General features: G+C 35.2%; 2 protein-coding genes across 10 annotated transcripts in view; one reads left to right on the top strand and one right to left on the bottom strand.

Annotated features, from left to right (window-relative positions):
- The window catches only part of ARFGEF1 (ARF guanine nucleotide exchange factor 1), a 140,622-nt gene that overhangs the window by 106,326 nt on the left and 8,982 nt on the right, over positions 1 to 25,314 (top strand). For all 5 annotated transcript variants that reach the window (XM_077876676.1, XM_077876677.1, XM_077876678.1 and 2 more), the window contains 12 exons: positions 1,293 to 1,383; positions 6,279 to 6,319; positions 6,413 to 6,582; positions 6,930 to 7,081; positions 7,223 to 7,395; positions 8,187 to 8,347; positions 9,279 to 9,409; positions 12,168 to 12,297; positions 13,394 to 13,529; positions 13,613 to 13,751; positions 15,389 to 15,461; positions 22,505 to 22,637. In XM_077876676.1, the coding sequence (XP_077732802.1) occupies positions 1,293 to 1,383; positions 6,279 to 6,319; positions 6,413 to 6,582; positions 6,930 to 7,081; positions 7,223 to 7,395; positions 8,187 to 8,347; positions 9,279 to 9,409; positions 12,168 to 12,297; positions 13,394 to 13,529; positions 13,613 to 13,751; positions 15,389 to 15,461; positions 22,505 to 22,637 (1,530 nt within the window). The remainder of the gene's footprint in view (positions 1 to 1,292; positions 1,384 to 6,278; positions 6,320 to 6,412; positions 6,583 to 6,929; positions 7,082 to 7,222; positions 7,396 to 8,186; positions 8,348 to 9,278; positions 9,410 to 12,167; positions 12,298 to 13,393; positions 13,530 to 13,612; positions 13,752 to 15,388; positions 15,462 to 22,504; positions 22,638 to 25,314) is intronic.
- CSPP1 (centrosome and spindle pole associated protein 1) overlaps positions 1 to 25,314 on the bottom strand; it is a 183,702-nt gene that overhangs the window by 16,462 nt on the left and 141,926 nt on the right. For 4 of the 5 annotated variants that reach the window (XR_013367216.1, XR_013367218.1, XR_013367219.1 and 1 more), the window contains one exon: positions 9,265 to 9,370. The gene's annotated coding sequence lies outside the window, so the exon portion shown is untranslated. Of the gene's footprint in view, positions 1 to 9,264; positions 9,371 to 24,255; positions 24,386 to 25,314 lie in introns of those variants that run through there. The other variant, XR_013367215.1, reaches the window with a different exon arrangement.

Here is a 25,314-nt window from a genome sequence, read left to right on the forward strand (position 1 = left end):
GGTTGTAAGTCTGTCTCAGTCTGTCTCTCCTCATAAATTATAAACTCTGCAGTCAACAATCACATCTTTTTCACATTGTTTAGTTCCTGGAAGAGAATTTAAATTCAGCTGCTTTAAATAATATCATCTATTGTGGCTGCATATGTAAAGGCATTTAGTGAGTGTCTGATCAGTTTAGTCAACAAATATTTGTTAACATCTGCTTTAGACTTAATATTGAGTGAGGTCGATTAATAACAACAAAAAATGTGTATGACTTGGTTCCTTGCCTTAGGGAGCTTTTTGTGCTGAGAAGGCAACATCAACACACCTATAGTAATTTATGAGAAACTATATGGAAGAAATCCTGATTTGACTGTTATTTAAACAAATGCTTAGTTCAGAGGAACAATGGGAGGAATCCTTCTTGAGAACTCAAATTGGGTTTTAGATAATTGAGGGATAGACTGAACAGACATAATGGCTAGAATGTTGCAGGGTACTGCCTTAAATGCTAGGCTTAAAAACTTTATGCTTTATCCTGAAAGTAATAGTAAGCAAAATGAATGTGATGATATAGAAAAATTAACCTGACAGGAGACTGAAAAGAGAGATTGAAGAAGGGAAAATTTAGTAGCAGGGAAAACAGTCAGGAAACTGTCCGTAAATCTGGCCCTGAAATTATAAGACTCTAACCTAAGTAGGAATGAGAATGAAGGAGTGATACTGAAACAGGTCAAAAGAAAGATTTAATGACTGGTGGGGGTTAATTGGAAGATTAAGAGTTTGAAAACTGGGAAAACTGTTTTTGCTGTCTGGCATAGGGAACCAGTTTTTGAGGGAAAGAGAAATGGTTCCTTTGAATGAGAAAATATTAGAAAATTCAGGTAAAATTTCCAGTAAGTGTTTGTAAATAGAGGACTAGAGATTAAATGACAGGGAGATCTAATGGAATTGAGAATCATCCTAAGGAAGGTAGCATTGGAACTACAGTTAGTGCTGTTTCTTAAACATTAAGTGAAATTATGCCTACTGTCGTTAATTTTGTGATCTGAATTCCCAATGCCCCTAATTTGTTGATCTCTGAGCCCAATTTGTCTTTATAACCATTCATGTCTATATGCCACTTAGTATAGCTAATTAAGCACATTTGGCCTTGATATAGGTCACTGATGCTAAAAACAATTATTTACCAAAAGCTTGCTTTCTCTCATTAGGAAAATAACTGATTTTGGAAGTATGTTTTAGAAATGTAAGTGTATTCTTCCACTGAATATTTTCAGACTGAAATGACTCTCTTTTATGTGTGGTAGTTGGAGGAAATGTGGACTGGAAGCAGATAGCAAGTATTCAGGAATCCATCGGAGAAACCAGTTCTCAAAGTGTTGTTGTTGCTGTAGATAGGTAAGGTATTTATTTTATTCCCTTTTCAAATGACCATTGGTTTAATTCTGTAGCATTTAGATACATTTTGCTCAGTAGTGGTAAAAAAAAAAAAAGGAAAGAAAGAAAAATCATTGCCAAAATAACTTTCCTAAAGTTACCTAAGACTGTATTGTGATATATGGTGATTTAGGTGATGAAGTACCTATAATTTTGCTCTTTAGATCATGAAATATAGGAAGGAGATAAACAGTATGAAAATTTAACTTAAAATAGATATTAGTGAACATTAAGAAAATGGTAATCTTGATGAAAAAGAACACATTTTATTTCCTTTATAGAAAGCTAATTGCGGGATCCCTGGGTGGCGCAGCGGTTTGGCGCCTGCCTTTGGCCCAGGGCGCGATCCTGGAGACCCGGGATCGAATCCCACATCGGGCTCCCGGTGCATGGAGCCTGCTTCTCCCTCTGCCTGTGTCTCTGCCTCTCTCTCTCTCTGTAACTATCATAAATAAATAAAAATTAAAAAAAAAAAAAAAAAAAAAAAAGGAAAGCTAATTGCTCTTATTATCCCTATATGAAAATGGAATGTAATCTTTCAAGTCCTATTTGATATAAGACTGCATTATGGGTAAATGAAGGATTTGCTGGCAATTCTTATAGTAAGCTTCTTTGGAAAGGACTTTGGAATTTGTATATTATATACATTATCATATTTAGTTTGTTTTCTAAAAGTAAGCCCATACTAAGTATTCCTTTGAGATTAGCTTTTTCTGGATGAATGCCCATATATTTGAAAGTTAACATTTTACAACACTGACATTTAAATGTATTTATTACTTCTGATGAAACTTTCAGAAATATATGCATTTTTTTCTTGGTGCTTGGAGACTTCTGCTAATCCAGAATTATTTCAGATAAAACTTAATGCTCTAAGTACAGACTGAACAAGAGTATTCAGTGGCTGGTCACCATGGAAATATTCCCTGCAACTTTTTCCTTGAAAAGAACTCTTAATCTCCACGTGCTGACCTTTTTTTTTTTTTTTTTTTTTTTTTTGTGAGGGAAGGAGGTCATTTGCCTTTTCCTTGTGAAGGCTGAAGAAAGATTGCATATCCTTTTATACCCACTATATAACTTGAAGGCTTACCATGTGCTTGGCACTTTTCAAAGTGCTTTTCATGTATTACTTCATTTAATACTTCCAGTAACTTCATGAAATGAGTATTATTATCGTCTTTAATTTACAAATGAAGAAACTGAGACAGAGGGGGCCTAAATAACTTGATTATCCCCACAACTAATTTTGACCTGATTATTGTTGCAATAACTGTTTCACCCACAGAGAATTAGGAGGAGTGATGTCAGGACATACACTCAGGCAGCATATCTATCTCTTGAGTGTATACGCTTAGCCTCTCCACCACTCTGCTTGCATGTACAACTGGAGAGGAGTGTAATAATCTGCTCTTCTGACAGGGTAGCTTGTTTCCAAATGATTTTCTTGCCTTGCAAAAAATCCTCTTAACTATCATAATGAGAATCTCTTCAGGCAAGAGTTAACATTTTACCTACTATTTATTTCCATAGTTTATTTTGTATGACCATACCCAATTCTGATTTATCTATCCATCCACTTTTTGTTGCAGGGAGACATAGAATTCATTTGAATAAATGATATGCCTCTCCATTTTAAGAATTTAAGATATTTTAGAGAAGTCTGAAACAAATTGTTAGTACTTTGTTGTCTCAAATTTGCCATCACCAGATAACTTCTACAGTCATAAATCCAATATCCAATTTGATATAAAACCTCAACATTTAAATTTTAGCTTATAGTAAAAGCATTAAAAGTTATATCTTTGATTTACTATAAGATACTCTTGTGTGATGCATTTTACTTTCTCATTAAATTTCTTTCTCAGTATCTGAGTATATTTTTTTATGTAATATTCTGACTCTAATTCATAAGCTAAGTCAGTTAGATAACCTGGGTAATTCAAGTCAGTGGTGCACGTAGTCTTAGGCATCATCCTGGAAAGTTCTATACCTGTCCTGCAAAAAAATCATTTTCTTGTCCTTAGGTTTGTTCTGAATAATCTGTTATGACAAGTATAGAAAATAAACATGAAAAATCATAGTAATTCTTTTTGCTTAATTATTTATAGCTTCTGTTTCTTAAGAGAAAAAACATGATTCAATTAAAAGTTATTTTGTGCAGGAATAGATTTTATCCAGGAATGACTTACTGCTAAAAGTTTAAAAAATAAAAAAAAGTACCATAGTTTTTGTTTTTATTAATTTTAAGCACACAGATCTAGCTTTATATTGGCCTATCTCACACTTTGGAACATTCCATCACCTATCAGAAAATACATGTAGCACATCCCCAGTTGTGTTTGATCATAAATACCCTCCAAGTAGGTCTAAAAAACCAGTGTTACCTCATATTTTCACTGTGGAAACTTTTTACATGTAGTTTGCCTTTGCATTGCATACAGTTTAAAGTTTATTGAGGTCCAGAATCGTCAGGTTTTGTCAACTTTTTTTGGGAGGGATGGGTATTGCTGCTTTGCTTTCATTTTGTGGCTGGAACAGTAATCTATCATTTTGTTTTCCGGTTCATGCTTTTAAGGATATATCTTTTAATAATAACACACAGGATTCTCGTGCTTCTGTCCTTTGCTTTTTGTACAGGGAATGCAGAATCCATTTCATAGACTGATTTTATGAAATATAGCCCTGTTCTATTGCCTTAGTTTCTGAAGGCTTAACTTTACATGCCTCCACAGACTGCTTTGCTCTACCATGTGGTTTATCTGTAGTGGAGCATGACTAGAAATAAAGTGACCCCTCAGAGGCTACTTGAATGCCTTTTTGCAGGATGTATGCTCCTGAAATAAATTCTGTCACCCTGAGTCTATAAACTTGTCTGCTACTGGTATTTCTTTGTCCTTATTCTCCATGATTTCAGGGCCTTCAATTTGTTGCTTCTTTCCCATGTAGTTGCATATAATCTCCATCTCTGCCACTACTCTTTGTCATTAACTTCCTTCTCAGTTTAAAGAAAATTTTTTCCTTCTTCCTTTTCTTGCTGTTTCTCCTGTATACTATTTAGTTTTACCTCCATGGTATTTTTTTTTTTTTATAGCCATTGCCTATGAGAATATATATGGTTTGAGAAATCACCTAATGACATTTATAATGTGTACCTAGCTATTTTCATTTTTGTTTATGCAAGAAGTTGTAGGCTTTTTATATTTTTAATTTCTGGATCCAGTCTAACCACTGGATTAAATGGGGTCTTATTATTCTATTCCCTCCCCGACCCCCATGGTATTCGCAGCTAGGTCTTTGAATTATTTTGTTGTACTGACAAGAACAATAGAGGAAAACTTAAAATATTCCTTTAGCAGATCAGATTCTGAGTCATCATGTTGTTGGTTTTTAGGCTATTTTTCCTGTCTTATATTTGTTACTCATTGCCAGGATACATGGACAGACATTCAAGGGCAGTGAGGTTAAAAAAATCATGATATACTCACAGCATGGATATAGTAGACATTGTAGGAAAAAAACAATATACTTTAAATGTTTATGTTTTGTTATGTTTATGTTTTCAGGTAAGTGTGAGGCAGTGTATCAGAGTAGTAAAGAGGGTGGAGTATATCCATCCTGATTTGAATCTTGGCTGTAGCACTTACTAGTTCTGTGACTTTAAGGAAGTTATTAAATATCTTTATGCCTCAGTTTCTATGTTTATAAAATTAGAAGTATACTAGTTCCTACTTCACAGGGTATTTGTGATTACTAAGTGAGTGGATATATATTATAAAACACTGAGCACCCACTTTGTGATTGTTGGTAGCTATTACTGTTACTATGATTACATACATACATACATACATACATACATACATACATTTATTTATTTATTTATTTATTTATTTAAATTTATTTTAGAGAGAGAGCAAGCAGGGGGGAGAGGCAGAGGGAGAGAGCATCCCAAGCTGACTCCACACTAAGCACAGAGCCCGACACAGGGCTCAATCTCATGGCCCTGAGATCATAATTTAAGGTGAAACCAAGAGTTAGTTCCTTAACTGATGGAACCACCCAGGCGCTCCCAGTTCCTTTATTTCTAAGCTTAATATTTGACCTGCTCCTGCCTTTACCTTTTTGCCATGCAAATCCTATAGTACACAATGTAAATTGAGGAGTATCAGTTCACTCTGGAAGGTACATTATACCTTTGGTTACAAAACCAGGGCATGGTTAAGAATATAGACCTTGAAAGAAGACTAATAGGTTTATGCTGAAGTCTTTTCTGAAACTTCAAAACAATGAAAAAGCTCAGTGAAGAAATCTGGGCAAAGCTAGACAGGACAGCTTAACTATAAACATTTGAATTTTCCAAAAAAAGTTATTTAGCCATTTCTTGGTTAAACTATTGGAGACTGTTTGCAATTGCTTGTAATTTAACATAAATGAGTTTTCTAATCAAACATGTTACCTGAAAAACAAAGAATTTTTCATCTTAGGACATGTTTATTGCTAGTAGATAATCAGGAAGAATTGAAAAAAATCCTCTGTTTTGCACTGTGCCAATTATCATTTAGTTTTACAATTGATATTTTTCTTATCCTTAGAGTCTCATAAGCTATTGATCTAGTGTTTGTAAACTTACTAATAAAATTACAACAATATATTCTCAATTATATGCAAAGGAGGGAGGGAGGAACATCCAAACTATACTTGTTATTAAATGATATGATAAAATACTAATTTGACTGCCTTATTCTTTGTTACCTTAAACCAGATTTAAAGTAGCAAGTACCTCAGGCTACTTACTTTTTTGAATTGATGAAACAGACATAAGACTTTATAAATTTTTGAATTATGTTTCTTTCCTTTAGAATATTTACAGGGTCTACAAGGCTAGATGGAAACGCTATTGGTAAGTATATATATTTATTTCATTTATAAATTGTTTTTTTGGCTAAAAGTCTTGAAACTTAAGCTAAACAATGTAAATCTATTTATATTATAGTGGATTTTGTCCGTTGGCTCTGTGCCGTGTCTATGGATGAATTACTTTCCACTACACATCCAAGAATGTTTAGTCTACAAAAAATAGTAGAAATATCATATTACAACATGGGAAGAATAAGATTGCAGTGGTCTCGAATTTGGGAAGTTATTGGCGATCATTTTAATAAGGTATTTAAATAGTTATAAGATTTGCTTACATTTATAATTTTAAACAATTCCTTATAATCTAATTGAGACTTTTTCCTTTTCTAGCTTTTTTAAATTACATTTTTGTAATTGAAATTAGAAAACCCTTTGAATCCTTTCTTTTTAGAAGTGATTGCTGCAGGTTTTAAGAGTTTAGTTAAAATATGTTTCTCTTGTTGAGAAATTTTGTTAGTACACCTAGTGCCTTTGTGGAGAATCTTAGGATTTACCTATCTACGCTAGTCATTAGTCATATATTTTTTCTGAAAAATGAAGAAATAGATTTTCACTGCTGACATTAGCACCCTATATTTCTGTTGCCATTACAGGTTGGCTGTAATCCTAATGAAGATGTAGCTATTTTTGCAGTAGACTCCTTGAGGCAATTGTCAATGAAGTTTTTAGAGAAAGGGGAGCTTGCTAATTTCAGATTCCAGAAGGATTTCTTAAGACCATTTGAACATATAATGAAACGGAACAGGTATTATATTTGTTGAATTGCTTAATATCAGAAAAATACCATATTATTTTCCACAGCAGGGGGAAAATCAGAAGAAAGGAAAAAAAAAGCTGATGGGTTTTTATCTATATGCATATCCAAGCAATGATATTAATATTTTAGGTCTCCAACAATTCGAGATATGGTTGTACGGTGTATAGCACAAATGGTTAATTCTCAAGCTGCTAACATTCGGTCTGGATGGAAGAACATTTTCTCTGTGTTTCATCTAGCTGCATCTGATCAAGATGAAAGCATAGTGGAACTTGCATTCCAAACAACAGGGCACATTGTCAGTGAGTATTCTTCCGGCTATGTTCAAGTTAAAAAAATAATACAAATGTAAAATCAGGGGTCTATTCTAGGTTTTAAGTTTACCAAGTTTTGCCTATAGAAACAGAGTAAAAATAATGACATTGTTACTACGTTATTATAATTAACATTCATTGAATGTTTACTGTATGGCAAGTATAGTATAGTAAGCACTTTGAATGTGTTTCCTCTGGTCTTTACAGCTCTATGAGATAAGTAGCTTCATTATCCCTTTTTAAATAGATCAGGAAACTGAAGCCCAATGAGGTTAAGTGACTTGTATAAAGTGCATCATGGGGTTAGGATTCAAAGCCAGGGAGAGGTTTTTGACTGCTACATTATAATATTATGCCACTACATTACACTAGCCTCCTTTGACTTTAAAAGAGAATGAAATCCTGAGGATATAGGTTAAGCTGTCTGAAAGATAATAATGATGACCATTGTCATTTTTCATAGATTAAGAAACTGAAATACAGATAGATTGAACATAATTTTGTATATTCACTCAACAACTGTTGATTCAGTACCAGCTGTATACCATCACTGTAGTATGTGCTGGCTTTATAGTGTAAAGAAAACACAGACCTGTGTCCCTCTCCCCACTACTCAAGACAGTCAAATAAGTGGTAATGAGAGACACGAAGCCTTGTCTGTTAGACATCAAAACCCTTCACCTTTAAGCATGCTTTACATCTAGGGATTGGTGTTTTTTGGTACAGTTAGGAATAATTGAAAAATTATAATTATTTTGATATATTTCCCACCCTTTTAGCTCTTGTGTTTGAAAAACACTTTCCAGCGACCATTGATTCTTTCCAGGATGCAGTGAAGTGTTTGTCTGAATTTGCGTGCAATGCAGCTTTCCCAGACACAAGTATGGAAGCAATTCGACTTATTCGCCATTGTGCAAAATATGTGTCTGATAGACCTCAGGTATAGCATCATTTAGTAAACAAAATTTTGCTGAGTATTTATTTCCAGTCTGAGATTGAAGTTTATTGGTGAATTGAGGGGATATGAAGCATTATTATTTGAGCTTGATTCTGACTTAAGTAGTTAGTAATGATAGCTATCATTTATTAAAAGTGTCAGATGTTTTCCTAAGTGTAATGATAGCTGTCTTTTACTAAAGATGTCAGGTGTTTTTCTGAGTGTTTGATGCGTATTAACTCATTTAATGTTAACTTTATGGGATATAGGTAGTGTTATAGCCCAATACAGGTAAGGAATCTGAGGCACAAAGGAGTTAAAAATTGTGTCCATGATTGCAGGGCTAGTAAAGGAGACCTAGGGTTTGAACCCAATCCTATGTTTTTAGCCATGAACCCATACTATTGCTTGCATGTTGTACTGTGCAGCACTGAGGTTGACTGTCTGTGGATGAGTGTGGGCTTAAGCACTGAAGTAAAAAGTTGAATTGGCAACCTGGCTGCCAACCTTAACTTGCATATCTGAATGTATCTCTGTAATTGTCATCAAGAGAAGTGATTCATTACAGATTTGGAAGTAAGATTTTCTTTACTACATACAAATGTGTATGTATGGGGTGCTTAGTACTTTTTTACATACGTTGACTCATTTGACCTTTCACACTTCCCAGGGTGGCTTGTATGACTGCATGTGTCATAACCAGGGAAATAATAAAAATGGAAGCCTAATGTAACCTGGTGAATAGAGTAATACAGAAAAGCTGATCACAGAGTTGAAACTAAAACCAACTTCAGCTTTAGTGCAGTCCTCTTCATAGGCAGTTATAGTCTTAAATTGCTCACTTTTGATTTGTAAAGAATTCAAAAAGATTTTTGGAGAAATAATATACAGGTTTTATGTTTTGCCTTAAATATATCTACCTTTCTTCTTGAAGGCTTTCAAGGAGTACACAAGTGATGATATGAATGTGGCACCTGAAGACCGGGTGTGGGTCAGAGGATGGTTCCCAATTCTCTTTGAGTTATCCTGTATCATCAATAGATGCAAATTAGATGTAAGAACCAGGTAACAGTCATTGCTTGTAACTATAATTTTGAAAGGCTCATTTTGACTTAACTTTTCTTATGTGAACATAAGTTTAGTAGTTGAAGGCCATAAGTCCATAAGTCATGTGTTTTATCACATATAGTAATTATTTGATAGGCAGATTTAAAAATGTTAATGGAGCAACAGTAAAAATAGAAATATTACTTTTCCTTCAGATTATAGTCTAGCATACTACTTTGAGTTTTAGCTTTTTTGTAATAGTTTACACATTCTGTCTTTTCATACATTTGTTTCTAATTAGAAATTGAAGTTAGTGGGAATATTTATTTCCTGATGAATGCTAGAAGAATTTCCAAATCACATCCATGGTGGACTTTAGATAAAGAACCATTTCTCTTTGAAGACTGGTCAGTAACACAGTTTTGAATAATGTAGGTCTATTAAAAAAAGAGATGAGCTCTTTCAAAAGTATATTCTTAAGAAAAGATCTATATGAATGTGCAGTCCATTTGGTTTTTTTTTTTTTTTTTCATTTTTTTCATTTTTTTTAAATTTTTTTTAAGTCCATTTGTAAAGAAACTATTATGCTTATAGTATAACTGGATAAGCATTCAATGCACACTTCTTATGTTACAGCTCCTATCAATCCCATATAAAATTTTTATCCTACATATTTTACTGCCAAATTGAAATGACTGATTTGTATATCCTGTTACCTGTCAACAGGTGCTTGAGACATCATGAGTTCAATTATATGTTTTTAAAAATCTGTCTTTTATGTATCCCATCTTCCTTTTAGGGGAGAATCAGTCATTTGGGCAGTTAACTTTATTGGATTTTCTAAAGTTGGAAAGAGTAAATACAGACTTGTAACATATCAATGATAGAACTATAATGAAAGAATGAATCTTTCCTTCTTCCCCTTATGCCACAACCCCCCTCATCCCCATCCAAGGTGGAGTTTGATACATATCCTAAAAAACTTCATTTTTATTTGTCATAACAGAAATTTTTATGAAATTAGGTAAGTAATCCAAAATAGGACTCAAACCTTGGGAATTTGTCATAGAATTTAGAAATCACAAGACATGGAGAATTGTTTGGCAGTGGACCTGTTAGGAACTTGATAAAATTCACGATAGCCCCTGACTCATGTAAACTAAATTATTGAGATTTACAATGTAAATGTAAATGTAATACCAGGGCAGCCCCTATGGCGCAGCGGTTTAGCACTGCCTGCAGCCCTGGGTGGTGTGATCCTGGAGACCCGGGATCGAGTCCCACGTTGGGCTCCCTGCATGGAGCCTGCTTCTCCCTCTGCCTGTGTCTCTGCCCCCCCCCCTCTCTGAATAAATAAATAAATAAATAAATAAATAAATAAATAAATAAATAAACAAACCTTTAAAAAAATAAAATGTAATACCACAATTTGTATAACAGGTTAATTACATAGTACTTTCACATGTGTTCCCATTTGATTGCCTTAAAATTCTATAAATTTAGGGTTGGTTAATTAACCTAAGGTGTCGAATACTCTTTTTCCCTGTACCAGCAACTTAAGTATTGCTTTCAAAAAGATTTCTGGAATAGTGAAAATCCTTGGAAACCTCTGTAGGTCTGTGTTTGATTTGTGGGCCATGAAGAAACAGGATTCCCACATCTCCTTACCCCTAGCTCTGGGAGTTAGCATCCAGTTACTAAGAGTGGGAGGAAATGGATTTCAGGCTCAGGAAAAGGAGGAAGAGGGAGCCTTGTTTCATTGTAGGGGGAATCATGAATTTCAACAGGCTTCTCCCAAAGCAGAGAATGTATTTCTTCCACGGGAATTTTCTTATTATGGCTCCTTTACTTTTTCATTATATACATTAGATATCTTACAGATCATATAAACTGCTGTGAACTCGCTGTACCAGACTGTTATAATATGCTTTACACGTTTATTTAACAAATGTTTATTTAGAGCCTGCTATGTGCCAGACGTGTATTAGGCCCAGAGGTAACATAGTAAATGAGTTGGACTGTGAACCAATCCTTATGGAGTCTTTCAAACATTTTGTTCTGGCTTACCATCAGACCTTTTCAGAAATACAAACCTTTTCTAAATGGAAGGATACCAATTTTGCTAGAAAAAAGTAGCATATAGAAAGATTACGTTTTTTAATGCATTGTTATAAGAAGGGATTATTATTTAGAAGAAGATATTAAGGAATTAGGAAGGCAATGTTGAGTTTTAACTTTAACACTTAAAAGACAGTGAATGTGATACTGAGCAGTTTATTTGTTCAGTAAACACTCTGTGCCTCCTGAGTGAGAAGCACTCCTCTATGCCTAGGATATAGAGTAGGAAATAAACTGCCCACATGAATATCTTAGTGGATCAGCTTTATAAATCCTTTTCTTCAGAGATCCTATATGAATAATTACAGGGTTAGCGAAAAAGTCCTATAACTCTTTGTAAAAGATTTCCCAGAAACTAATTTTATGGTGATCATTCACAATCTTTAATTTTATTTACAATCTTAAATTGCTGGAATGATGAGTGGGAATGGAAGAAAAATGAAATAAAATATTTTAAGGCTAAGGCCTTTGGAATTTTTTCCTACATGACGCATTCCAAAGAAACCTGTTCTACACTGAAATTTCTTAAAACTGAATATCTCGTGTTAGTTTAAAACCATTTCAGTAGCTTTATGACCTCTAAAATCTATTTTAAGAGAATCTGATATGGTATACTTTTTTGTATTATATTTTTCCACTTGTGTTTTTATCATTTTAGGGGTTTAACAGTAATGTTCGAAATAATGAAAACTTATGGCCACACTTATGAAAAACACTGGTGGCAGGATTTATTTAGAATTGTTTTCAGAATCTTTGACAACATGAAATTGCCAGAACAACAGACAGAGGTAAGAGAAAAAAATTTTCATTTGACACAGTCAAGTTAAAAGCGTTCTTAATATTTTCTCTAATAGTTTAGTAGATCACATCTTAAAATCTTAAATCTTTCAAAAGAGAAAAAATTCCTAGCAAGTTTTTCATTGTAATAAAAAGTATATCTTTATCAAGAAAGAACACTATTTGGGCATAGAACTGAGTTATAATGAATCAGTTGTTTTTTATTTTTGTTGAACTTCCAGTTTCTTCATTTTAATATTGCTACAACTATAGACACCAATAACGTTTTTTAGCATTCATAGCAACTTCTTATTCTGAAGTGAGTAAAGAATACATAGTATTCTTTTGTTTCTTGTATTTCAATGTCTTTTACTAAAAACCAATTATAGTGTGCATTTCATTCAATGTAGGGAGAGAGCTTCAAGTTTTCTTGTTTTGTCCCATACAGCTATATTAAATGCAAACATTAGAGACTTTCTGACCTGCAAGAAGTTTTACTTTAGATCTGTGATTTTTAAATCTACAGGTTGACTCTTACAGAAAACATTAATAAGTAGACATGTATATGCACTGACACAAAACTGTATATGAAAATTTTATCAGCGAGTCCAGATTAGTCCTTTCTGTATTTGAGAAAAATAAATTATTTAAACTTATTTTGTATGGCCTTATTTACCATTTGTAGTATTTTCAAGTAACCCTACTTCATGAAAGTTTTATTTTAAATTTATGCTAAACCCACTTGGTTAAATTCTTATTTCTCTTTTATGTTCGGTCATATTGTGGAGCAAGGCCAGCTGTTGATATTCATGCATATTGTTTGAGAAGTCATAATGTTAGTAGCAAGACAATTCAGTAGTAATTTTTTTTAGTAGTAATTTTTTATAATCAAAAATAATGCAGAAATAGTTATTTTATACATAATTTGTTACAGAATAACAGAAAAATCTCAGATACTGAGTTGAGGTGAGTGTAATATTCTAGAGGGAAGTAAGCGCTCTGAGAGGAACATGGACAGGCTTAGCTATTAATTATGCAAACATATTTCTTTTTTAATACTGGTGGTTGACAAATGGTCTAACCTTTTAATGACGTTTTTTCCCTTAGAAAGCGGAATGGATGACTACAACTTGTAATCATGCACTTTATGCGATCTGTGATGTATTCACCCAGTATTTAGAAGTACTCAGTGATGTACTTTTGGATGATATTTTTGCTCAACTATACTGGTGTGTGCAGCAAGGTAGGTATATAGCAAATAGTGACACAAAGTGTTAAATATATGACCCTGGTGATATATAAATGAATTGCTCTTTTCTTTTCCAGACAATGAGCAGTTAGCACGATCTGGTACAAACTGCTTAGAGAATGTTGTTATTCTGAATGGTGAGAAATTTACCCTAGAAATCTGGGATAAAACTTGTAACTGCACACTGGATATCTTCAAAACCACAATCCCACATGCGTAAGATTTTATACAACTTTATTTGTATCTTGAATGATAGACATAAAAAGCTTGATAGTAACTAGTGATTTTTTTTTGACAGATTCTTTTAAAAATACCTCAGTGTTCCATGAATTTTTATTTATTGCAAATTGGACTCCTGTAAACCATAACAAATATTTGTACTAAATTCTTTATAAACCAAACACTTTTGTCTCATATGGTCATTGGTCATGTTGAAGTGATTCTACTGTAATAGGGTTTTATTTATCCAGATTAAAGCAAGCAGTGGTTTTGAATTTAAACAACAACAACATATATTTCATTACTACGATTTAATAATTTAAGGAAAATTTATTTGCAAATATATTTTATAGTTGTCATCTTCTAATGATTTAGTTCAAAATTGAATTGTAGTGAAGGAGTAGTTATCAATGGGGAAACTAAGACATAGTCTCGCTAAATGACTAATAGCACCTGGATTATTTGTAGGACATACTTCATTTTACTTCCCAGCTCAACCTTTGGGGCTCTCTTACCTACACAAAGTTTTACTTTAGATCTGTTTAATGGGATGTTTTAAATCTGAGTTAAAACATCATAAGTAGAGACATACGTATGTACTGGCATAAAACTATATGAAAACTGAGTTCAGATTTTTAAGCATCATAAACTTTTTCATGACCTGAGTTAAATATGTGTGCATTAGTATGATCCCCTTGTAAGTATCCTAATAAGACATTGTAAGTCAAACGCACCTCTAGGAAAGTAACCTCTAGGTGAGTCTACACAAAACAGACAAATACTGGTCAGTTTTTCTTATTTTTTGGTGCACATTTTGTTGGAACAATGTACTTGACAAATAATCCATTTTTGTCAGAGTTTATTTGTCCTTTATGTCAAAGACAGTCCGAATTCTTGCCTAGCTATTGTCCCTGTGAAATCTTAACAAAAACCAGCCAGGCTGAACATTCTTTGTTTTGTTTTTAGGAACTGCTTCTGTTTTAATTTATTGAATTACAAATTCAAATGAAGATGCATGATCTTAAAGATCATCTAATAAACATTTCTTAATAGAAAATAACTGCACCAGAGTTCTTTCCATATTGAATTGAAATGATGTATCTACCATCTGTCTACTCCATTCCCCAGGAGCTCCTGCTTCTCAGAAGCAAGAACTTGGGCCTTAATCATCTTTCTATTCCAAGTACCCAATCCAGGGATGGCAAGTTAGTTTCTTCTTTTGGGCCAAATTTCGTTTCATTTATTATTATACATTTTAAAAATATAATCTAAAGAGTTCTATCAATTTTTGAAAATTTTTCTCCAACTTTTCTCAGTCTCACTTTAGAAAATATTTAATGACAATACTTAGAAAAAGTGAGTTTAAAGCTTTTGAAACTTTTCAGAAGTGTGTTGTTGTTTTTTTAACTGATGACCACAGTACAGTTTTAATTATATGCTAGTTAATTGTTTTCTGGAAATACGTATTTTAAATTTTTTACTAGATTTTTTCAGCAAATAGTTTTTAGCAGTAGTCAGAGGAGGATTATATTGTTTTTGGCATATTCTTACGACGTTTTTATGCTGTTTCAAAACATATTGGATGTGTCATGTTTCACATTCTCAGTGATTGGTGTGATTTTGATATTTTAAAGGCTTTTAACCTGGCGTCCCTCTTCTGGAGAAACTGTTCCCCCACCTCCATCTCCTGTGAGTGAGAAACAGCTGGTAAGTTTTCATATATAAAGCATTTAAAATTGCTGGTGAGTAGTAATTTTACCTGGGCCAATTCTTTTATGTGAGTCCAGGTCTTTTAAAAAAGATGGTGTAAATCTACTGTCCAGAACTCTTAGGTTAAGCTTCATTTCATGATGGTAAATTTCCCAGGTGGCTAACATCTTTGTTAAGTGCAATGAAAGAGGTATTTTAAATTATTTTATAATATAGATGCTCTGAGACATACAGCAAAATGATGTCAAGAGTATTAAAAGGCAGATTTGAGATTATGTAAGGATTTCCATGCCAAGAGGCACCTGGGGACTCAGTTAAGCATCCAGCTCTGATCTCAGCTCAGGTCTTGATCTCAGGGTCGTGAGTTTAAGCTCCACATTGGGCTCCATGATGGGCATGGAGCCTACTTAAAAAAAATAAAAAGAATTATAAAGGATTTCCATGGCAAGCTAAAGATATTATTGGAAATTCACTTTAAAATTTGAATTTGGATACAATTTAACCTATAAGAAATATTACAATAACAGTACAAAGAATCCTAATATACCCTTCACCCAGTATATTTGTTTCCTAGGTCTGCCACAAGATTACCACAAACTTAGTGACTTAAAACAACAGAAATGTATTGTTTCTCAGTTGAGGAGGACAAAGGCCCAAAATTAAGGCATCAGCAGGGCCACATTTTCTCCAAAAGCTTTAGGGAGACTCCTTCTTTGCTTTTTTCAGTTTCTAGCTAGTGGCTGTTGGCAGTGATTGGCCTTCCTTGACTTGTACACACATCATTCCAATCTCTGCCTCCGTTTTCACATGTCTGTGTAAAGTCAAATCTGTATATGTCATATCTGCCTTTCCTTTCTCTTAAGGACAGTAGCCATCTCTTATGTCTATAAGATAAAATCTAAGCCATCTCATCTCAAAATCTTTTATTTAATTACATCTTTAAAGACGCTATTTCCAAGTAACCTTCATAAGTGCCAGAGGTTATAGCTTGGATATACCTTTTTGGGGCCGCTGTTCAACCTCTTGCAGTTTACCCTCTTGCACCAAAAATTCAGGTTCATCTTTCAGGCATAATATATTCATCCCATCCCAATATTCCATAAAGTTTCAACTCATTATAGCATCAACAAGTCCAGAATCTGACCTAAACATCATATCAAAAGCCCCAAATCTCATCATCACAGTCATCTAGATCAGGTTTGTGGTTTCTTTGGGGGGCACCATCCCTCCCCATGTGTGGACCTGTAAACCTAGAAAACAAATTGCCTGCTTGTGAATTACAGTGATGGAACAAGCATAGGATAAACATTCTCATTCCAAAAGGGAGAAATTGGAAGGAATAAAAGGGTCCTATTCCTAAACAAGTCAAAACCCAGCAGGGCAAATTGAATTCATAATGTTCAAGGCCTGAGGATAATTCTCTGTACCTTGATACTCTGCCCTCAGGGCCCACAGCTTTTCCTATGCACCTGCAGCTCTGCTCTCTAAATCATTTCTTCATAAAGGTTAACTTGTGTTTGCAGCCATGTAGCCCATTTTCCTACCTGTAGAATCCCAGAGATCTGATTACCTTCCTTCATTTTATCCTATGTCTGTCCCTTGCAGTCTTAGCTGGCTGTGTTTCTGCTGGTGTATCATTCTTAAAATCCCTGTGGGTCGGGTCTCCTGTGTATGTCAAGAGGGTTATTCATGGGTCCTTTCTGGATAACTTTATCTCTCTTTCTGGTTTCTGCTGAAATGTTTGAATGGATCCATTGGATCCATACACCTAATCTCTTCCCACAAAAAGTTGTTTAAATCCGAAGAAATGCTTTCATAACAATGAATTTTCCAATTTTAGCATCCTTCAAAATCTGGATAGGCCACAATCCTCCCAAATTTTCAAGTGCTAGTTCTTTTTTGCTTATTAGTTCCTCAGTGTATCTCCTAGCCTCACATTTTTGTGTAAACACCAAGGAGAAACCAGGCCGCACCTTTAACCTTTTGGTTGGAAATATCCTCAGCTAAATATTCAAGTTCATCACTTACAAGTCCTACTTTCCACCCAGTAATACAACACAATTCAGCCAAGTTTTCTGCTACTTTATAACAAATATCGCCTTTCTTCCATTATCCAGTAACATGTTCTGGAATTTCTTCTGAGACCTCACCTGAAGCACTTTTAACATATTTCTGTCCACATTCTATTCAGTGACCAGAGGTACATTCTTTTGGGTGACATGTTCTGGATTTTCTTCTGAGACCTCACCAGAAGCACTTTTAACATATTTCTGTTCACATTCTATTCAGTGACCATAGGTACATTCTTTTGGGTGACAGAAGAAAAGATTTCTCTATTATGCATTTCACCACCTTCTGCATCCTTACCAGAATCTCATTTAATGTCTGTGTTGCTACTAACAGTCTCTTTAAGACAGTCTAGGCTTTTTCTGTCATATGCCTCAGTACTCTTCTGGCTTCTACCATTACCCAATTCCAAAGCCACTTTGATATTTTTAGGTATTAGTTACAGCAGCATGGTACCAAAATCTGCATCAGTCAGTGTTCTGCCAGAGAAATGGAACCAACAGAAAATACCTATCTATTTGTGTGTGAGTGTGCACGTGTATATATATATATATATATATATATATATATATATATATATATATATATGTTTTTGTGGGTATAATATATGTATGTGCATAAAGCTACCTCTTTTTTTAATTTAAATTTCACAGAATTGGCTATGCAGTTATAGGCGCCAATAATTTTAAATCTATAGGGCAGGCTGGAAACTCATGGATAGGAGCTACAGCTACAGAGTCCCCAGGCAGAACTACTCAGGAAGACCTGAGGCCTTCCAGCTGATCCCATGAGGCTTCGGCCATTTATTGAGGATAATCTTTACTTAAAGTCTACTGACTGTAGATGTTCACCACATCTACAGAGTACCTTCATGGCAACACTTGCATTAGTGTTGAACTGAGTAACTGGATCCTGGAGCCTAACCAGGTAGACACATAAAACTGCATGACCCCATGTTTCTCCAGATGTTATCATTTCACTATGTTTGCTTTATCATTTCCTCCCTCCTTCTTTCCTTTTTCTCTTGTTGTCTCACCCCACACACACAAACTTTTCAGAATTCTTTGAAAGTAAATTGAAAATAAGATGTCCTTTTACCCTAAATTCTTTAGTGTTTTTCTTTAAAAACAATAACAACACATAACCACAGTGCCATTAACAAAATCAGGAAATTACCATTGGAACAGTACTATTATTTAATCTGGCTTTACTTAATTTTAAACCCTGGAGCACAGAGGTAGCATATTAGTGTCCATTGATGGGTTTGTCCCCCAACAACTTTTAAATTTCTTAACTAATTATCAATGGCTAAAATACAGATTTCACAGAAAAGTACTGCTCTGAATTTATCTTGAGAGAACTGTCACACTAGTACATTGGGGCCACATTGCTCCATGACGCTGATCTGCAGGGGTTGTCTGTTCATTATAGATACACCACTTACGAAGTCCTGTTTCAAAGCCTAGAATGAGCTTGCTCCCATTTTTGTTTTTCTTAAATTTGGCCCACCGCCTGCTTGCTTTGTTTTTGCTACCTCTGCTGTATAGTATAGTAGTTTGCAGTGTGGGCTTTGATGCCAGACCCAAAATAAAATCCTGGCTCTGCAGTAGCTAGCTCTGTGGTCTCAGCAAGTTTAACTAACCTCTGTTGGAGTGAGTCTTTGATGAGAATTAAGTCAGGTAACGCACATAAAGTTGTTGGAACTGCATGTGCTGGGGTAAGTGCTCAGTGCCTGGGCTGCTGCCAGGTTCCACAGGGGAAGCCAGCAATGCTCTTTAGGACCAGCTCATAGTCTCCTATGTGGCTCCTTTTCAGAGCTGCTGCTACTACTACTACCACTTCTTTCACCCTGCTTTCCTTTGCTTTCTCTTCTCTGTACAACTTACAGTTTACCAATAAATTGCAGTACTTTTCTCACTACCATTGTCAGCTGAATATTTCTGCTGTGCGCTAAAGGACTGCTTCGTATTTATTTTTATTTGTTTTTCTCATTAAACTTTTGTTTTAATGATTCTCAAAATTCTGCGACAGATTTTTGGTCAAGTTGTTCCCATTAAAAAGTACTGACTTTAAAAACTAAGGACTTAAAATTGCCACACACACAGGTCCACAAAACATTCTCCTTTCCTTTTGAAGGTTTTACAGTGCATTGTTATCATTAGCCAGTCTTTCACTATTAAACATAAATGGCCAATTGATTCAAACGTTTCTGAGACTGTTCTTCAACCACTAAGACTGAGGTGCCAAATATTAGAGATAATACTCATTTCGCCTTCTGAGCAAACTCGACTTTACCAGTTCCACCTGCCTTCTCATCCACTGTTTGATGACACCACAGCAGCCATTGGTCTCATTTCATGAAGAGCAAAATGGCCACAAGGATAGTCAGAGAAGCTCTCAACACACACAGGCTTGTCAGGAGCCATATCAATGATTCTCCTTCATTTCAGCAAACGTGCAAACAGTTATGACCTGTGACAATCCAGCACAGGTGCCTATCCACCACGGATTTGGTGAAGGGGACTACTTGTTAAAAATAGAAAAATACCTAGTCATTGTAAAAAAAAAAAAAAACATTTTTGTAGAGTACAGAAGAAAATACGGTAAAAAATGCAAGTCCCTTTTTATACTGCCCCCTTCAACTGCAATTCCAGTATTAATACAGTGATATATGTCCTTCCAGCAATTGTCAGTACATTTCTATATGTAGTTTTTCAAAAAATGAAATCTTATTTGGAGATTGGGGACTAACATTTTGTATTTGGAATATCTAGAGATGTGTCCACTTAAGTACATAGAGTTTTCTTTCATAGGAGCTCCTCCTTTTCCACTAAACGGTCCTTTTTTAACAAGGAGTTCTGGCCATACTCTGTACATAGCTGTTCTAAAAAAAATGCACAGATTACCTAAAAATCATCCTTATTTACATTGGCTAATTAGAGAAACTGAGAAAACAATATACCTTTTTTTTTTTTTTTTTAAGATTTTAAGATTTTTCTTTCATAAGACACACAGAGAGAGAGAGGTGGAGACATAGGCAGAGAGGGAGAAGCAGGCTCCCCGTGGGTAGCCTGATGTGGGACTGATCCCAGGACCCTGGCATCACAACCTGAGCCCAAAGGTAGACACTCAACCACTGAGCCACCCAGGTGCCCCCAATATGCCTAACATAAAAAAAAAATTCCCTCTGATATAAAGGAGAATTTTTAAATCCCCAATACTGTGACCTAGTTTTTGTGTCCATTTAGTTTTCTGGGGAGAAGCATCTTAGAAATCATTAGAATGTTCAAAAGAGCATTGACTAAAAAATGACCAGTGTCTAAAAAAATTTAAAAACCAGTGCTTTCAATTAAAACAACTTTCAATTATATTCAGTAAGACAATGTATTTTTTATTTTATTTTTATTATTTATTTTTTATTTTATTTATTATAGTTTAGTTTATTAATTTCCCCCTTAAAATATACTTCTTAAAATATATAAGTTAAAAGGAGACATTTGTTTTTTTATAGTTAATTTTAAACAAACATTCCCTTAAAGGGTTTATAAATTTAGAAGTGTTGTTATATGCATTCTTCCATTTAAGTTTTTATCTAAAAGTATTATAGGGCATCTGGGTGGTTCAGTCAGTTGACCATCTGCCTTAGGCTCAGGTTATGATCCCAGGGTCCTGGGACTGAGCCCTGGAGTCGGGCTCCCTGCTCAGTGAGGAGTTTGCTTCCATTCTCTTTGTCCCTCCCCCAAGTTGATACACACTCTCACCCCTTTTCTCTCTCTCTCTCAATTAATAAGATCTTTTTTAAAAAATAAAAATAAAAGCATATTACAGGCCATCATGGCCAGAGAAATTACCTAACTACTCAATTGGTTCTATATAATTATTATGAAAGGCCTCTTGTATATTAAACACTTATAAAGAATACAAAGATGAGTAAGAACAATTATAACTATAATAATATGGCTTTAGATTTGTGTAGCACTTCACTGTTTAAAAAATGTTTTCACATTTGATGCTTTCAGCAACTTTTTAGCTGTTTGGTACATTATCCCCATTTTGTATGGAACAGCAAATTAAAAATTATAAACTGTGATATTTTAAATCTAAGTTAAAATACTGTTTTGATTAGCACTGTTTCTTGGGAACGCAACCCCCTGTTGCTTTTCAGAAAGCCAGGTGAGGTCTCTTCCAGCTAAGACTGCTAGGTCAGAATTCTCAGTTCCTTTGAAAACCATGTTTTGGATTCTGTCTGGAGTGTGTTGTATTGCTATCACAAAATAAAGCTAATAGTAATGCCAGCTATCCTATATTGTCTGACACTGTGCTAGTGCTTTCCATTTTTTATCTTATCCTTAATCGCTTACAAGGAAAGTGACCTCTCCATTTTCACATCAGAAAACCTTTGTTCAAGTGTTCATTGGTTTTCCAAGGTTCCCCTACTGCTGGAGTCAAAGGCTGATTTAGTTCTTTTGGACATAAACGTCAGCTTTTCTTCACTACCACACTTGTAGTTAGTCACCTTCTCACTGACCTTTCTGGTTGCCAGTTCCTTTGGGTGACAGAACATGTTTTCTTTAAACTCACCCCTACAAAGCTTTCCCGAGCTCCATCTACACAGGGCTTGCAGAAACCTTCCCCACCTGTGCCATACGTGTATTCTGCTTAAACAGATTTAATGACATTTCATGGGTATCACTGACTAGTTTTTCCACACAGTGAAGCTTAGCGTTTTTACCTATTGCTTTTGGGTGGTCCCAGACCGAGACAAATAAGGGTCAGAAAGGAAACTTTTCTCTTAAAGGTTGTCAGCTCTTATTGATGCATAGGTTAACTTTAAATAATTTTCTCATTGTGTATATAATCACACTCTGTGTAGAATGTCCTCTTCATAGTGACATACGTAATTTTTTTTCAAAACTGTTTTCATCTGTAAAGCTTTATTCTTTGTACTTACAATGAATTTTTTGTTTTGTTAGGATACAATATCACAGAAATCTGTAGATATTCATGATTCTGTTCAGCCAAGATCTGCAGATAATAGACAGCAAGCACCTTTGGCTTCTGTCTCTACTGTGAACGAAGAAGTCAGCAAAATTAAACATACAGCAAGTGAGTTATTTCTCCTAATAAAAATAGTGTGTTTTGTCTTACATAGGAAAAGGATGAAATGTTTGCTTTTACTTTGTTATTAATAAATATGTGCTGTAATTGATGGCATGGTCACTTTGTTACTGTGTTTGTTCCAACTTGGACATCCACTAACTGTAGTGTACCCGCTTTTTCCACAGATGCTTGTAGCTAATGTTTGTGTTAGACACAAGTCTTTTCTCGAGCACATGAGTCTTCTCTCCAGTCCCTTCTGCATGTCAGCCCCATATTCTTTCTGCAACAGTGGGGCCTGACAGGCCTTTCTCTAGAGTGCTTTCTAAGCAGGAGCACTCAGCTTTCTGTGGAGCTAGCTAGCCTTCTTTACATTCAACTGCTCTACACCATGTCTCCTCTGTTCACCTTCTTAGTTCTTTTCACAAAGCAGGGGAACCTCTTCTGTTTTTTACAAAACTGATCCAACTTTGTTTACTGAAGGAAAATTCTAACACCAAGGAAAAGCCATCTCCTTTCTAGAGGAAAACAGGACGACATTAATTGCTTTTATAAAATGAGGTGAAATGCACATAAGAAAAGTAACCATTTTCTGGGCACCTGGGTGCTCAGTGAATTGAGGGACCAGCTCTTGGTTTTTGCTAAGGTCATGATCTCTGGGTCCTGGGATCGAACTCTGCGCTCACCTGTGGGTCTGTTTGATATGCCCTCTCTTCCTGTGCCCTTCCCCCTGTGTGTGCATGCTATCTCTAAAATAAATCTATCTTTTCAAAACAATATTTTCAGTACATTCACAGTGTTGTATAATCATCTCGATGATTAATGATGCTTAGCATCTTTTCATGTGCTTATTGCCATTTGTATGTCTCTTTGGAGAAATATCTATTCATGTAATTTGCTTATTTTTATTTTAATTGGGTTATTTCTTTTTGTTGAATTGTAAGTTTGTTACACACTCTGGATACTGTACCTATATGACATAGATGATTTGCAGATACTTATATTCTCCTGTTGTGTAGGTCTTATCATTTCTTTGATAACGTCTTCTTATGCAGAAAGTTTTTTATTCTGATGAAATCCAAATTATCTGGGTTTTTTTTGTTGTTGTTGTCATCGTCGTTGTTCTTTTAGCATCATAGCTAAGAATCCATTGCCAGATCTAAGGTCATGAAGGTTTTTCCTGATGTTTCCTTTTAAGAGTTTTATTCTTTTAACTGCTACATTTAGGTCCTTGATCCATTTTGTGTTAATTTTCTTTCAAGGAATTTTTTATTAATCCTAGGTGCTTATACTTGAGAGAAGACAGATTTGGTGTCGTACTTGCAAGGAGTTTCTAGCTTTAATCACTGTGTTTTGCTAACTTTCTAAAAGGAAGATAGGTAGTGGTCAGTGGCTTATTTTCTGTTTTTATTCTTGTTCTCTGGAGAGTGGCATGGCTTGTGCCGGAATCCATAACAGCTTTAGTCTGCCCTGGAGCATGTGATGAGGACAGAATAGTGCATGGCTTTTCTCTTAGCCAAGACTGAATTTAAATATACTTGGCTTTGTAAAGGAAGGACATGATTATGACACATGAGAAAGTTTTCACATGACTAATCTAGGAACATACCTTTTACTGAAGCAGAGTGCTTGCTCCCCTACCATCCTGAGCTGAGGACCCATGCTCCTTTCCTTCTCTCAGACATCCTGGCTCTCTTTCCCCTTGAAGTTCTTTAGGAGAAGTTCACCATGGGCTTGTTGACTCAGAGTAGGTAGAGCTGGGGGAAGAACAAGTGGCCACCATTTTCCAATTAACCCTTCCACTTAGTGGACGCATGATGCCGACTTTATCCTACTCAGAGAAAAGAATCATAACAAGGCCCTGAGTACTTCACCCTATCTGCAGGGCAGCTAGCTAGCTCATTCTCTCTGTATACTTTCAGAAGACACCACTGCCCCATCTAGCCTCTGCTCAATACCTGCTGTCCCACTAGTTAATCTTTGTCTGGTTTGGGTGAACCAGTGAAATGGTCACCTAATATAACACTAGCAGTGTCAGCCAACCTTTGTAAAATTTGTCCAAATACATATTGTCCACAAACACGCTGCTGGCTATTGCCAGTGAGTCTGAAGTTAAGATCCTTATCCTCCAAGGACACCAGAAAGCAGGGAGAGGCCCAGCTTCACCTGTTCCATCAGAGTGGAGCCTCATCAGCTCATCAGGAGTACTCTCAGTTCACCTTGCTGAAAGCCCTTCCTGCCCTTAAGCAGCTGATGTTGGAACTGATGAGAAGACATCTTGTCAGACATCAGCCTACTCCCAAGTCTCTTTGGGAGTTCCAGCTGTGCAGCCAGGAGCCTTCTGCTCTAGGCTCTGAGTTTTATGACTTGAATGGGGGAAGTGAAGGAACAACTGGCACTTGTCAGCTCTATGTGTCACTGCTATGAAAAAGACACTGAAGAGGAGGAGACAGTTATGGGACTTGAGGCTGCTTTTTCTTTCTTTCTTTCTTTCTTTCTTTCTTTCTTTCTTTCTTTCTTTCTTTCTTTCTTTCTTTCTCTTTTTCTTTTTCTTTCTTTCTTTCTTTCTCTTTCTTCTTTCTTTCTTTTTTTCTTTCCTTTATTTTTTTGACATATGATACAGTAATAAGTATTAAATACAACAGCATTTCTGAAAACTACCTGGTAGGGAGCCTTTATTAATGAT

This window comes from Canis aureus, chromosome 28, assembly GCF_053574225.1.
Source record: "Canis aureus isolate CA01 chromosome 28, VMU_Caureus_v.1.0, whole genome shotgun sequence".
Lineage (NCBI taxonomy): Eukaryota > Metazoa > Chordata > Mammalia > Carnivora > Canidae > Canis > Canis aureus.